We start from the raw sequence: 16,648 nt of genomic DNA on the forward strand, positions 1-16,648 counted from the left end.
TTTCTTTTTCTTTGCTTTTTAATCTATAGACACCTCTAAAAATGAACATCTACAAATTTCTTACAGACAAATACCTAAAAGAACAAAAATGTAGGAAATCCAAATTTAGCCTCACAAATGGAAAACCTTGACACATGATGCACAATGAAAAATAATATTTTTCCAATAGCAATTAAGACTATAAGAAAACTTAAGAAGGCCGAAAGACATATGAAAACATGCTCAAAGTCACTAATTATACGAGAGATGCAAATCAAAACGACAATGTGTTCTCATCTCACACCTGTCAGAATGGCTATCATCAACAAATCAACAAACAACAAGTGTTGGAGAGGATGTGGAGAAAAAGGAACCCTTCTGCACTGCTGGTGGGAATGCAGACTGATGCAGCCACTGTGGAGAACAGTATGGAGCTACCTCAGAAGACTAAAAATGGAACTCCCATTTGACCCAGTGATCCCACTACTAGGAATATATCCCAAGAAACCAGAAACGCCAATTAGAAAGGATATATGCACCCCTATGTTCATAGCAGCACAATTCACCATAGCTAAGATTTGGAAACAGCCTAAGTGCCCATCAGCAGATGAGTGGATTAGAAAACTGTGGTACATATACACAATGGAATACTATGCTGGGGTTAAAAAAAAAAAAAGGAACTCTTGCCTTTTGCAACAGCATGGATGGAACTGGAGAGCATTATGCTAAGTGAAATAAGCCAGTCAGAGAAAGATAAATACCACATGATCTCACTCATTTGTGGATTATAGAGAACAACATAGACTGATGAAAAGGGACAGATCCAAAGACTGAGAAACAGCGATCAGGCTATCAATCCCCAGAAGGAAAGTAGGGGAGGGCGGGGGTAAGGGGAAGAGATCAACCGAAGGACTTGTATACATGTATATAAGCCAAACCAATGGACATGGACAACAGGGGGATGGGATCATGAGTGTGCAGGGCAGGGGGGTGGGGGGAGGTTGGGGGTTAATGGGGGGGATGAGGACACATTTGTAATACTTTAACTAATAAAAAAAAATGAAAAATGAAAATTAACATTTTAAAAAAAAAGTATTCTACCAAAAGTGGCAGATTTTGTTATATATAAAAAAACAATTTAAAAATTAATAAACCCAAAACTCATTATACACTTTAAAAAAAAAAGAAAACTTAAGAATAGGTTAAATAAAAATTTATGTTAACTATATAATGAAAACCAACAATTAGACAATTAAAAAGATCTAAAGAAATGGAAAGTCACATGTTCTCACATGAAAATATTATAAATATTAAATCCCTCCTAATTAATCCATGAAACTATATACTGCCAATCAAAATACCAATTACTGGTGGGGGGGGGGGGAGCTTGACATGCTGACTCTAAAAGTCATCTGAAAAACACAAGCAAGAGATGGGTAATTTTTTTGAATAACACCAACAATGAAGAATTTAAAGTTACTAAACTTTATTAAGAAAACATAAAAATCTATTATTATAGTAACCTTTCAATTCCCAAATGGCAAATTTAAAACATTAATTATATCCAATAGCGGCAAATGTGGAGGAAAAGCCATTTCCTACACAGTAATAGTAAGGAATATAGTCTATAACCTAGATTCACATAAATCAGGACAGCTCTAAGTACATAGATATGTTTTAAATGAGTAAGTAGTACTATCCAATGAATGATATGAAGATCTCTTACTGGGTTGCCTGGCAACAAGGTAGCCCAAATGGGGCCTTCCCTTCCCACGCAGGAGGAGGAGCCACACCCAATTTCAATTATGGGACAAAGGGGCCCAGTTTCTAGGGTTCAGCAACTGGAATGTCCTAGTGCCCCATGAACAACTTGCATCTAAGCTCACACTTCTTGGAACCCAAGTCCAGACTGTCTATTTACCTGGAAAGCCACTCTTCTGCTTGCCCTACAAGAAGAGGCAGAGGCACCTCTGCTGAGATGTATGCACTTTGAGAAAGCTCACCTCTTTACAGAATGTCAAGTATATAAGCACTTGTTTGCTTACTAATAATTATCCCCGTAAATTCCTGCCTGCACCAAGTAATGTTTATTGATTTTTCACCATGAGACCTTTACCCAACAATATTCAGAGTAACACCGTTTAAAATATTAAAAACAACAACAACTAAACTGAAGACAATCTACATGCCTGGTAAAATGTATTACTGTACATTCATAACATGGAATATCATACAGAGATTAAAAACAAATATAAATAAACTGGCATAGCTGGACATCCATGAAGTAATTTTGAGTATGGGGAAGCAGAACAAGTTGCAACCAACAGTTTTAACAGTCTTTGTCTAAAAAAGTACTGAAAGAAATACCCACACAGAAAATGGAAAGTGTAAGTAGTGCTCACCACATAGGAATGGAAAAGCACTGGGGAGAATTCTATGCAATGATTGGAAATTTTTTCAAGTATCTAAATGAATATGTACATAAACAAAGCTTCAGCTCCTAACAGCTGTGTTTCTCTAGTGATTGTTTATACATCAAAACAGAAGTTTAAAAAGATTTCTGAAACTTGAAGACTTTTGAAACAAGATAATTACATCTATCCTTACACAAACTCCCTACCAATTTCCAAGACACTCCCATAAGGTATTAACATACCCACTGAGAATCTGTTAAAAGCTAAACTTTAAAATTGGGTAAGACCCCAACTTCAGAAAAAAAAAAAATAAGTGTTAGAGAGATTGAAGGTAATTTAAAGCCAAAGATTCACTGCAATTTAGTATTTTTTACTCTGCAATGCTCTTTTGTTTAACCAAATCTTGTGCCAAAAAGAAACTAAGTGTTACTGTTACTATTTTAAAGCTAAAACTATGTGTAAAATATACAAAATTACTCAAGAACTATTAGTGTATTTGGCTTTTATACACTGTCTTGCATCCAAGGTATCTAATGTACTGTCCAAAGAATTTAGTTTATGAAACCTTCCTTCTTCCACATTTTGAGAACTACTATGCCCTTGATACATTTTATAAATCACCCCCTCCCAGAGTGGAGACCAAAGGAACTTCAGAGTAAATTAAGACTCAAAGGAATGTGAAACAATCAAGAACTAATACTAAATAGAAAATATTAAAGAAGAACATTTCAAAAGAAAGGAAAAGGGAATAAATATCATAGGAAAAAAAGATGTATGGGTCATACATATAAAATTCCCTTTCCCATTCTTCAGATGACATTTTGAAACACTTAGTCCAGCCCAAAATGACATTTGAATCTCCTTAATTTTACCTGATAACCTTCACCTTAGACCAGTGTTCTCCCTCAGAGGTGATTTTGTTCCCATGGAACATTTGGCAATGTCTGCAGACATCGGGTTGGGGGAAGTCAATATGCTGCTGGCATGTAGTGGGGTAGAGGAAAGGATCTACTAACATCTATAATGCACAGAACAGTCCCACACAACAAAGAATTATCCAGTACAAAATGTCAGTGGTTGAAAAACACTAACTTAGAGGTCTCTATAAATAATATGAAGCCAAAAGAACTTACTCAACTTACTACCAAATCTAACACCTAGATTCTACCTATATTTAATAGTTAACTCTTCCTTCTGCTAGGTGCCCATACCATGTATAGCCAATATTTCACTGTTAGACACCACCCCCCTAAACTCCTTTGCCTTCTCAAGGACACTGCACCTACAATAATAACCTCTCCACTCTCAAGAAGTTCTCCAACTCTACTGAATACCTAAGTACACAAACCCTACTAATTTCCATTAAACAACAAAGAGATCAATCCATACTCAACCACCACAAATAAAAACACCTCCCCTGACCTGACTCTACTCTCCTAAAGGACAAAACTCACCAAAAATTTGTCAGCATTCCCTATCGCTACCTTCTCACCTCCCTGTCCACATTTAGCCCACTCCAACATGATAACCCTAATGCCTCATTGAAATTACTTTTCATGCTCTTCGGTTACCATTGACCAAAGCCAACAGTCACTTTTCTACCTCTCTCATTTCACTTCTCACCATTCGAAAAAGTTATCATTCTCTCTTCCTGAAACACATTCTTCTAATTATCATAGCCTCCCTCTTCTGATTTTCTTCCTAACTCTTAGGTTACAGCCTTTCCCCTTCAGCTACTTCTACATAATGAGCATTCTAATCCAGCAGTCACCAACCAGTTGTCCATGGACCACTGGTGGTCTGTGAGGTCCGAAAGGTTGGTGACCACTACATGGTCCAATGCCTTCTCTGACTACTCACTCTCCCCAATTACTAGTCAGTCCATAGCTCTAAATAACATCTATATGCTGATGATTTCCAAATACTTCACTCCAACCCAAAAGTCTCCCTGAAATATCAACTCTCTATTTGACACCTCCACTTGAGTATATACATCAGGAACTTGAAGTTAACTTACACTAAATACAACTCTTTTTTATACATTCATCTGCCCATATGCATGCACATGCCGTTTGTTCCTTCAGGCTTCCCTATTTCTTTAAGGTATACAAAAACCAGACATCGGTGCTTAAATTTTGTTTTTCCTTCACCCTCCGTAACTAATTCATTAGTAAATCCAAGCAGTTCTATTTCCAAAATATATACCAATTTTAATCATTTTCTCTACTAGCACCACACCACTCAAATCCAATTCACCTTATCTTTTATCTTCATTAAATTCACCTTGCAGTTAGAAGAAAACCTAAACTCATTAACAGGACTTAAAAGTGATAAGTAATCTGGTCCCCACCTTCTCTTGATCTCAGCTAGTACCAAGCACAAGCCCCAACACCACACTTCACCCAAAAGACCAAACTCATCCACACCAAAAGCGTCTTTATCTATTGATCCGTTCTCCCTAAAGTCACTCCCTCTGGCTCTTTACCTGACTAGCTTCTCTCATTTAGGTCTCAAGTAACCTCAGCAGTCTGGCCTACCTACGTAATTTGGCCTTCCAATCCTCCTATCTAAATTGTCCACATCCATCTGTTGTATTTCCTCATATGAAGTTAGCTTGTTTTGCTGTTTACTGTTGGTCTGGTTTTACACTAAGTAAGCTCCATGAGAGTAGCAGCCTCATTTGTTTGAATTGTTAATCTGCACCACTCACATTTATCAGGTACATAGTATACAAGCTTAATAAATAAATATTAAGTGAATGAATATATGTAGATGTAATGAAAAGTACAAAGTTCTCAAGATACAACTACCACCATCTGAGAGTAGGATTGAGGCACTAGGAGAGAGTTCAATCCTGATACTTAATAATAGGCCATAACAAGATTAATCACTGGGAGAAGGGAATAAGATATATTTTAGCTATCAAAACATTAAATGGCCCTGGCTGGTGTAGCTCAGGTTATTGGGCATCATGTTGAGCACAGAAAAGTTGCTATTTGGATTCCAGGTCAGGGCACATGCCCGGGTTGTGGGTTTTATCCCTAGTGGGAATGTGTACAGGAGGTAATCGATCGATGTTTCTTTCTCTCTGTCTTTCCCTTCTTCTCTCTCTAAAATCAGTAAAAACATATCTAAAAAAATAAAAAAACAATAAATATTTTGATACCATACTTAACTACTAATTTTAATTTTACACAACGTATAAAATAAAAAATATTTGTTGACATTATGTTGTAATGTACCCCGCGAATCACAGAAGGACGCCTCAAGAAGTCGAATTAAAGAGTCACGTTTATTGCAATCCGGGACTATGAGGGGCCATTCCCCAAATCTCATAGTAATAAGATGGCTGCAAAACCAGACTTATATAGGCAAAGATCACAAAGGTATTGATTACATCACAAGGTTTGGAATGAGGAACCTGGTTTGCAAAAAAAGCAGTTTACAGAAGCAGAAGCAGCATGTTATCTAAATTATAGTTTTGGGTCTCCGGATCAGTGAATTGACAGAAACACATTATCTAGAGCCCTGGGGTCTGGAATGAGGAGCCTGGTCAGACTTAAGCATGTTATCTAAATTACAGTTTTTGGGTCTCCGGAACACTGGGTCAACAGGGACACGTTAACTGGAGCCCTCTGACCTTGGGATAACTGTGCTGTCCTTCCCAGGTAAAGGAAAATGTGCTTTCTAAGACCAGTATGACCACAACCAATGGGATATTCACAGTACAATCAATAGGGTATTCAATCGAGTGGGGTGATCTATATAATTCAGAAAATCAAAATAACTTTTCTATTATTTTAGCAAACAAATAAGTACAGAAACCAAACAGCAGGGTTAAAGTTAAACTACAGTTTCTACCTGAGATGATTGCTACCATACTTCAATTACTATCAATTTTTTATTTTCTTTGATTAATACACTTTGTGTAATACTATCCAAAGTTACTGGCCAACTATAAAAGACACTGTAATAGGATACTTACAGCTATTTTTTTTTTTTTTTGAAAATTCAAGTTGAAAACATATTCCTCTCCTCTTCAAATAATAATTATACCAGGGATAATACTAAGATATAGATACAGCTAAAGATCCTAGTAAACAAAGAGCTCTGGAGCCAGTCTGCAGAGCTTCAAATCCTAGCTACAGCACTTAGGAGCTGTAGATAGGTTACATCACCTCTCCAATCCTCGTTTTCTTGCCCATAAAAACATGGACAATATTAGTTACCTCATACAGTTGTTTGGGAGATTAAAGGCAGTTAATGTATATTAACCATTTAGGACAGACACATAACATAGTAAATATTCAACAGATATTAGTTCATACAGTATTTGGCACATACTAAGTGCTCAATTAAATACTTGCTAAATGAATACCTATAGAAAGTAACGATAATTTTTACAAAAATCAAAATAAATCTAAATCTAACCATAAAAACAGTTCAAATTATTTAAGCCCAGTTGGCCAAATTCAGGAACTTATTTTGGAACCATGCATTATTGAGATAACTGAAATAATATTTTATTCAAATATTTAAGTACCTACATGTGTGTTAGACACTGGGCATATAACAATAAATAAGACCCAGTTCCTGCCCTATAGAAGCTTATACTAATAAGAAACTGAAATTAATCTGAATAAAAAAGGAACTCAGAAATCTTCCATTTCAAAACCCTTCATTTAAAAATAGGAACAACCTCCGGCCGCACCCCTCCCTCCCCTCCCCCTGCAAAAAAGGAGAAAATTAAAGTCTTGAAAAGTTAACTGATTTGGCCAAAGATACATGCCAGACAGTTAAGAACCCAAGATTAGAACTCAGGTCTTATAATTCACAGCCTAGTGGTCTTTTCACTATACCACACTGACTAAAAGTACTCAATAAATAAAGATTAAGATTCTGATCTGCCACTAACAAAAACCCTTCTAAATTATTTATTTAGTGCATTAATGCAAATCAAGTCAAATACACTTCAAACTATGAGAGGCACAAAAATAAAACCTACTACAATTAATACATTTTCAGGTTAACAAGACATTCTTCAAATTTGGAGAATTGTCAAAATAATAGTCTTATGTCACTCAATCGTCTATTTCTAGTCTTCTACGTTAGTTGTCACATTCTCAGTGCCTATGCTGCATTTCGATTCTCATTTATTCCAGAGACAATAATATATACTGGACTAATAAACTTAAACACTTAATTGCCAAGAATCTGAAAGAAATAAAATCATATAGTATAATAATTACCTTAAATGTACCATTTTGATTTTTCATGTAGGAAACCAAAAATATATCCACTGGTAGAAGTGCTGATGTGATAAGTGCAATTGCCAGAGAAAAAATTGCTGTTATAGTGGAGACAACTTCGCTTTCCCGCTGACTTTGGTATTTACGAACATATATCCAACAGAATGCCAAAATAGCCTGAAACAGAACAAAAAGAAAATGTTTTGTTATTGCCCTATATATTCTCCAAAACTGATTTTAGCATGTGTTTGTTTCCAATTTATATGAAACTTTAATAATATGAAACTTTATATCAATATCAATTAAAAGTTCTTTTAGATGTGTAAAAAACTTAAGATTGATAATTTTCAAAGCCTATTTCATGGATGCAGTACAACCTCACTTAGGTGCAAAGACACACAAAGTAAAAGTTAATGATGACAGTGCTCATTTGCCTATATCCTCACAGAACACAGTACAATAATTAATGGTTTCACACAATGTCATAGTTATAACTAGCTTTGAATACTTTTTCCCTATAGAGCTCTCCAACCTAAAGGAGCTATAACTACATGTTCTATCCTACTGAAGCATCACAGAATATAACTTGAATTGAAATTAACTTCTGCCCCATTATGACAGTTCAGGAGTACCATTCAGCTAAAGACTAACTAACTGCCAAGAATCACTATGCAACTGACACATTATACTATAATTCAAATTTTAAAGAGCATTAAACCACAAAAAGTGCACAATGAAAATGGATACATGTGCATTGCAAGGAACTTTCCAGTGAAAAAAAGTACACTCAGAGAGGTACTGAGGCTGACATCTGTAATCAAGCAGGTACTCTTAATAGTTAGCAATGTCTTTCTATTAATTAACAGAGTAGAGGAATTCAGTCTCCTGATTCTCTAACTTTAGGTTAACATCGGAATCACCTGGAATACTTATTAAAGCACAGGCTGCTGGGCCCCACTCCCAGAGTTTCAGACTCATGCGGTCTGAAGCCGGGCCAGAAAATCTGCATTTGTAGCAACTTCCCAGGTGAGGCTGTGCTGATCCAGTGAATACATTTCAAGAACCTCTGCTATACTCAATTATAGGAGATTAGTGTCCTGGTGCATGAATTCCTGCACATTGGAAGAAAATTAATTAGAAGAAATATTTTAATATTGCTATTCACCCTTTCTCTATAATAAAGGTGTCAGAGATGAAAGAAAATTAGTAAAATGTACATGAATATATAAATTGATAAATAAAAAATAACATGATATAACCATGAATATTTTCCATGAAATTTTTACTGTCAGAATCTTCATTCATCATTACTTTTTTTAAATATGCTTGGTATTCGGGAATATTCATTATCATTTGGACAAACTTTCCCTTTTCTACAACATCGAGTAAATTTTCCATCAGATGGTTTTTCATCAGAGAAATTTAGGGATAGGCAAAATTAACATGTAACAGTCATTCCACCACAACTGTATTCAATAATTGCATCCTCAATTACCTCATTTTTACTATGAAGGCAGTTCCTACCAGTATTGATAGTACTTGTCGGTGACTGTTCTTCAGACATATTCTGTCAACAATTTCGGCTTCAGAATGGCAACAAAAACGTGATGTCATTACATGGCACCCACAGCCACCATCTGTGGACTGGGCTGGGCTGTGGGCTGCATTTTGCGCCATGGCAGAATTGGCTACGATTTGGTAGGCTGTTGCTCTGGGTTGGTGGTGGGGCCTGTGTCTCAGTTGGGGGAAGCCGAGTGTTGCTTTGTCAGCGCCAGGTCCACAGTGCCGTTTCTCTCTGTGCACGTCATAAGCTCCTGAATTGAGCATCTGCCCCCTGGTGGTCAGTGTGCATCATAGCAACCAGTTGGACAGTGGGAAGGACACTTAGTATATTAGCCTTTTATATATATACTAGAGGCCCGGTGCACAAAAATTTGTGCACTCGGGGGGGAGGGGGGGTCCCTCAGCCCGGCCTGTGCCCTCTCGCAGTCTGGAACCCCTCGGGAGATAACGACCTGCTGGCTTAGGCCTGCTCCTGGGTAGCAGAGGGCAGGCCTAACCCCTAGGTGTAGCCCCTGGTCGGGCTCAGAGCAGGGCCAATTGGGGAGTTCGAGCGCCGCCCCCTGTCATGCACAGAGCAGGGCAGATTGGGAGGTTGCGATGCTACCCTCAGTAACGGTCAGGATAGGGCTGATTGGGGGGTTGGGGCACCGTCCCGTCACAGTCAAGGCAGGGTCAATGGGGAGGTTTCGGCGCCACCCCCTGTCACGCACAGAGCAGGGCCCATCAAGGGGTTGGGGAGCTCCCTCCTGTCACACACAGAGCAGGGTCAATCAGGGGGTTGGGGAGCTCCGCCCTGTCACGCAGAGCAGGGCCCTTTAGGGGGTTGGGGAGCTCCCCCGTCACGCACAGAACACGGCCCATCAGGAGGTTGGGGAGCTCCCCCCGTCACTCACAGAGTAGGGCCAATAGGGTAGTTGGGGCACCGCCTCCTGTCACCCACAGAGCAGGGCCGATCAGGGGGTTGGGGCGCCGCCACTCTCACACTCAGGGCAGGGCCGATGGGGAGGTTATGGGTCTACCCCATCACACACAGAACAGGGCCCGTGGGGTGGGGGGGTTGGGGCGCCACACTCTGTCACACACAGAGCCGCAGGGCCGATCAGGGGGTTGGGAAGCTCCCCCCTATCAGGCACAGAGCAGGGCCGATCAGGGGGTTGGGGCACCTTCCCCTGTCAGGAACAGAGCAGGGCCGATAGGAAGGTTGTGGCCCCGCCTTCTGTCACATACAGAGCCGCAGGGCGATCAGGGGGTTTGGGAGCTGCCCCCTGTCACGCTGATCCCGGTGCCAGGAGGCCTCGCAGCTCCGCTGTCCTGGTGCTGGGAGGCATACTACCCTTTTACTATATAGAATAGAGGCCTGGTGCAAGGGTGGGGGCTGGCTGGTTTGCCCTGAAGGGTGTCCTGGACCAGGGTGGGGGTCCCCACTGGGGTGCCTGGCCAGCCTGGATGAGGGGATGATGGCTGTTTGCAGCTGGTCACACACCCTTCAGGGTGGGGGTCCCCACTGGGGTGCCTGGCCAGTCTGGGTGAGGGGCTGAGGGCTGTTTTCAGGCTGGACTGAAGTTCCCAACTGCTCCTTTTTTTCTTTTTCTTTTTTTTTTATTCTGAGCCAGCGTTAGCTCTAAGGCTCCAGCTCTTAGGCCTCCGCTCCTGAAAGCACGTATCTGGTTTGCTTAGATTCTACAATCGAAACTCTGTATCAACTCCAGGTCTGAGATCCCAGCTAGCTGAAAGCTGGTTTCTGGGGTTTTGTTTAGCTTCTATTTTTGTAACTATGTTTCAAACTGCCAGCTCAGAGGCCTGCAGCGACAGGCGGGGAACGTTGGAGTCCTCCGTCACTGAAGCAAGCAAGCCTCATGTTAGTTTCAAGCTGCCTGGCTGCCAGCCGCCATCTTGGCTGGCAGTTAATTTGCATATCTCCTGATTAGCCAATGGGAAGGGTAGCGGTCGTACGCCAATTACCATGTTTCTCTTTTATTAGATCGGACTAGGGGCCTGGTGCACAAAGATTCATACACTGGGGTGGGTCCCTCGGCCTGACTTGCCCCCTCTCCAATCTTGGAGCCATCAGGGGAGCCCTCTCCAATCCGGGAGTTTCTGTCTGTCTTTGCAATCATACGAGTGAATTGTCTGAGACCCCAACCCAGTTTGGTTTGCTGCTCAAAGAATAATAGAGGCTGTTTTCTTTTCTTTGCTTCACTGGTGGAGATTTCCTGGAAGTTTTAGGATATCTTCCCTTTAATTTTTCCTAGATACTCTGATTGTACTTATGTCTCTCACCTTTGTTTTCCCTCCATCCCCCACTGCAACAGTAACTTGCTCCAGGCTCACTTTGCTCTAGTGTCTAGGACCGTGGTCGGCAAACCGCGGCTCACGAGCCACATGCGGCTCCTTGGCCCCTTCAGTGTGGCTCTTCCACAAAATACCACGTGCGGGTGCACACATAGTGCAATTGAAACTTCGTGGCCCATGCGCGGAAGTCATTATTTTGTGGAAGAGCCAGTATTTTATGGAAGAGCCACACTGAAGGGGCCAAAGAGCCACAAGTGGCTCGCGAGCCATGGTTTGCCGAGCTGCAGTTTGCCGACCACTGGTCTAAGAGATCCATCTGCCACCAGAACTATAATTCCCAGCATTCCTGGTGCTCCCTGCGCTCTTGGTTTTCCCTTCCTGCTCTGTCTCCGTCCCACAGCCTCCCACTCTGCCCAATCCTCTAAGTCGTCAGCTCTCCCTCTCTGCTCTCCGTCTGGCAGCTTGTGGATCCAAGTTCCCCAAGCTGCTCCACTCTCTGCTGGCTCTCCTGCTCTGCTCTCCACCCAGTGCCTGTGTATGCAAATTAACCTGCCATCTTTGTTGGGTTACTTTGCATACTCACTCCTGATTGGCTGGTAGGCATCGTGGAGGTACAGTCAATTTACATGTTTTTTATTATATAGGAGATTATACGATAGATGTCACGTAAAATAGCATCTTAGAGAAGTTCATAAAAGAAACTAACATATAACTTGCCAACTATTATAAGGGGTTGGGGACTGCACCCCAACCCCTCCCAAGATTACAATTTAACTGGTCTGGGCTTTAGAATTTTTTTAAAACTCCCAAGTTTTTTTTAATGAGCAGCCATGGCTGAGAAACACGGGCAGAGGTAGGAATGAGAACAGATGTTTGCTAAACTAATGAGCACACATACTGCCTGGGATCATGTTAAAATGCAGATTCTGATTCAGTGAGACTGGGTTCTTAAGTTTTCATTTCTAACAAGTTCCCAGGTGCTTACCTAACTTTTGAGTAACAAGAGAGAATGTGCTTTAAAGAAATGGAGACTGTCTTATATAGTAATGGGAAATTTGAAAGGTGGTGTAAGCCAAATTACTGAGGCTCTTGTTGAGACAAGATAGAAGGGTTTGATATAAACTATCAGCTTAGAGGAACGAGATCTAACAATTCCTTATGTGGCAAACATTCTGCTTGCCCACAATTACAAAAGTTATCAATCCTAGTGTTCTGATTCTTTAGTAGATGACTGGCAACAGTGTGTTAAGTACCCCAGACCCCTGGTAGTCCCAAAACCCTTTCTGAGGATTTGCAATTTCAAAATTATTCTCATAACAATACTAACATGTCATTTGCCTTTTCCACTATGTTGATATTTACACTCACAGTGTATAACTCATGGCGGGGAAAACTGCTGAAAAATTAAGCATGAGTCCAGACAGTGGCACCAAACTGCAACCAAGGTGTGACGGCTGAATCCAGGAAAGGTGGATACCTGAATACCTAGGGGTTGGAAGCCAATTGGCAAGGAACATTATTTTTACTTGAAAGCACAACTGACTGACTATGGTTGTGCAGACGTGGGTATTTGGCAGATTTTGTCAAAAAGAACAAAGGGGACCTATCACTTCAACAAAAGCAACTGACCATATGTGCTGCCAATGGTCAAATTCAAGCTTTCAAATGAAAATTAGAATTTTGGAAAACTAGTATCCAAAACTGTGCTTGACTGTTTCACAATACTTACTTCTGGGATTTCTTATGACAAGATCAGTGGTGATATTAATCAATGTAACATTTTTATATTATGTAATGAAATATATATCCACATTTGGGAGATCTGTATAACTCAGTGAACCAGTGTTTTCTAAATGACAAATGCATCATGTTATAAAACCATGCATGGTGAAAAGACCCATTCAAAGTACAACATGGCCCAATGGATGCTAATGAGACAGAATTAAAAGTTCATTGATAGGGTTTCAGATTCCTTATTGTAACTAACCTTAAAGAAGCTTCTGCTACTGAGTTTTGGTGTGGTATTAAAGAACAATGTCCACAATTACCTAAAAAATACTCCTCTGCTTCCAACTACGTATCACTAAAACTGGATTTTCTTCATATACTTCAACCAAAGTAACTTATCTCAAAAGGCTGAATGCAGAAGCAGACATGAGAATCCAGGTCTTTTCTAATCTAATAAGCCAGGAATTAAAGATTTGCAGAAAATTAAACAATGGCCCTTATTAATAATTTTTCTACGTCAACATCCAATTTCAAATTCCTAATTCCCTTCACATTTTATTTCGTTCCTAGTATAAGATCAACTTAAATGCCTTCCCATCTTCATCTATCCAAAGTCTACCTCAATTACACTTTCTTCCAATATTGTTCTCTATTCCCTGAAGTCCTATTCTATAAAATCATACTTTGGTTTTCAGTACTTAAAATACCTGAGAATTTTTGTTTTCCTACCTATCTTCCAGTTCTCTCAGAGGCCACAATTTCTTTTGTTTGTATCCTCCTACAATTGACAGCAAAGCTACTACCTGTGAAATGTTTATTCATTGGTAACAGCCAAGATATTCCCACTAGACTTTGATACTCGTTACTTGCTTGTTTTTCTTCTAAACCTACTGAATACGAGGGTCTGGAAAAGCCAGTGAACTCTCCAAGTACAGGACTGGAAGGGCTATGGAAACCACAGCCAAGCTTTAGGGTTTCCATTTTCTTCACCAAGAGGGGTAAACCATGTTCCCATGTGAACGCAGTATTATTTCCTGCCAAAGCAAAGGTTGCAAGAGAAACCTTTTTGTAAGTTTTCACTTCTTTTCTTTTTTTTGGTAGGGTTTCTGGTAGAGTTGCGACATTTACCAGCAAGGCATATTACATAGGCTGTAGACACCGTGTGGCATCCAATAAGTACAATTAAACGTCTTGATTTCCAGAAGTGAAGATAACAATTGTTTGGTTTGACTTTTGTTTTTGTTTTCATAATGCAAAGTGGCTAAAATACCTGGGGACGGAAGCCAACAGCAGGGCTGAATGAAGACGATGAGTGTGAATGGGGCAGGGTGGGAAGGGTAGCTCAGATGGGTGGCAATACACACACCCTGATTCTGGCAGTAGAGAGGGTTACAGCTTGCCCCACACAGGTTTCCTTCTACACCTACCAACAGACTAGAAAGGAATGTGAAACCTTGAAGTCACAAGGAACGAACACTCAAGTCACCAGGGCAGAATCGCACAATGGGCTGGGAAGGTTGGAGGCTCAATGACCCCGAGGTAGGGACCTGGTGCAGAGAGCAGCAGACAGGCCCTGCTCTGAGTCCACCGCACCAGGGCCGACAGAACTTGCAAAGATCGGGCACAGCTGCCCCACCAGCCAGTGCTCCCGCCTCACCGGGGACCAGAGGCCGCCCCATCCTTCCCCACCCGAGGTTCTCCTCCGGCCCCAAACTCCACCCGCCCCAGGGCCCAAGTCGGGGGTGAGGGCAAGAGTTTCGGGAAAGGAAACCTGCAATATTAGATGTCTTCAGGAAAAAGACAGCGAAAGAGGCCGAGAACCAGTGCCCCGCCCCCCAGCCCCCAGCGCTGCCCCCATCCCCGGCGCCGAGGAGCCCTCCAAACCCCGCCAGTACCCCCATAGTCCCAGGTAAAGGCACGACAGGGAGAAGAGTGCCTCCCGCGCCCCGGGAGGCCAGCGGCGGGGCCGGCCCCTCCCTCTCTCCCACAAACGTAAACACGGGGAAAACTCCAAGCGCCTCCCCTACCAGCAGTAAGAGGCCGAAAATGCACCAGCCGATCACCAGCTCCGCCGAGGCCGCGCCCGCCGTCTCCGCCGCCATCTTCGCTTCCGGCCCGGAAGGCTGCGAGCCGGGTGGTGGGGAGAGGGGAGGGGAAAGGGGGGGAGTGCGAGGGACGCGGCGCCCGCGCACCCTAAAGGTTAAAGGGACGGAGGGGGTGGAGCGAGTGGTTGCCAAGGAGACCAGCCCATCAGCGTCCCTCGGCGACAGGTCGGGCGGGGGGCGGAGCGGCCGGGACCACTCAGGGCCGGCGCGCGCCGGGACGCCGTGACGTCACCGCTACGTCAGCGCGCTGTCGGCTTCCGAGGTGATGCGACGGTCTAAGCGAGGCTGTCCCGCAGCAACGCAAGCTTTTGAGATGCTACTTGATTCGGCCCAAACGAGTGGACTGGAAAAGCCAGGGAGCGCCGCAAAGGCTGCACTGGCTGTATCTGGAGATTCAAGCCAACTCGAGGTGTCTCCACCTCCTCTCAACGGGAAGTTTATCCCCGGCGTCCAAGGCTGAGTGCAGAGCAGAGCTCCTCACCCGGGTCCAGGAAAGGCCCACTCTGAAGACACAAAGTTTACCTACAGTGGTTCTCAACCTTCTGGCCCTTTAAATACAGTTCCTCATGTTGTGACCCCCAACCATAAAATTATTTTCATTGCTACTTCATAACTGTAATGTGGCTACTGTTATGAATCGTCATGTAAATATCTGATATGCAGGATGGTCTTAGGCGACCCCTGTGAAAGGGTCGTTTGACCGCCAAAGGGGTCGCGACCCACAGGTTGAGAACCGCTGGTTTACCAGCTAGTAGTTGACTTTCTGATTTGCTGGTATTGGAGCAGGGCCTGGCCTGAGAAAATTCTTTGCTGGAGACTGTTACGTGATATTATGGTCTTCCTCTTTATAGCTGTACATGTGGGTGCATTTCCATGGTGACTTCATATCCCAAAGGTATTTGAGTTTGTAAACATCTAATGAAATGGCAGGTTCTTGTAATATTAGTAGGAGAACAAAACAGATACTGCCATGGGTCCGTAATGAAGCAGAGGGAAATAGTTCCTGGGAAGTCTTGCCGGGTTGGGTCCACTGCAGGGTTAGGTACATATTTAACCATGGCATTCAGCAAACATAATTGTAATGTAGTCAAAACACAATTTCATGAGTGAATCCCACCATCTATGCATAATAAGTCATTTCCTACCTAGGACCTGTTTCAGGCTGGAATCGGATAGCAGGGAAGAAGTGAAGTGGTCTCCCTGCCAGGACAAAAGGAGGAGGGAAGGGGGAAAAAAAAAATAGACCGCTTTAACATGAATTGGTACCATACTGGGCCTGCAAATGTTTGAACCTGATTCTTCTGTGGAGTAGTCACTG

General features: G+C 42.1%; 1 protein-coding gene across 2 annotated transcripts in view; it reads right to left on the reverse strand.

Moving 5' to 3' along the window:
* The window catches only part of LMBRD1 (LMBR1 domain containing 1), a 77,727-nt gene extending 62,179 nt beyond the window's left edge, over positions 1-15,548 (reverse strand). For both annotated transcript variants that reach the window (XM_081094480.1, XM_081094479.1), the window contains exons 1-2: positions 15,253-15,548; positions 7,643-7,819 (exon numbers count right to left, since the gene is read on the reverse strand). In XM_081094480.1, the coding sequence (XP_080950606.1) occupies positions 7,643-7,819; positions 15,253-15,327 (252 nt within the window). In that variant the 5' untranslated portion in view covers positions 15,328-15,548. The remainder of the gene's footprint in view (positions 1-7,642; positions 7,820-15,252) is intronic.
* Between the last annotated feature and the right edge of the window lie 1,100 nt (positions 15,549-16,648).

The sequence above is a fragment of the Myotis nattereri genome, assembly GCF_964212035.1.
Source record: "Myotis nattereri genome assembly, chromosome: 6".
Taxonomy (NCBI): domain Eukaryota; kingdom Metazoa; phylum Chordata; class Mammalia; order Chiroptera; family Vespertilionidae; genus Myotis; species Myotis nattereri.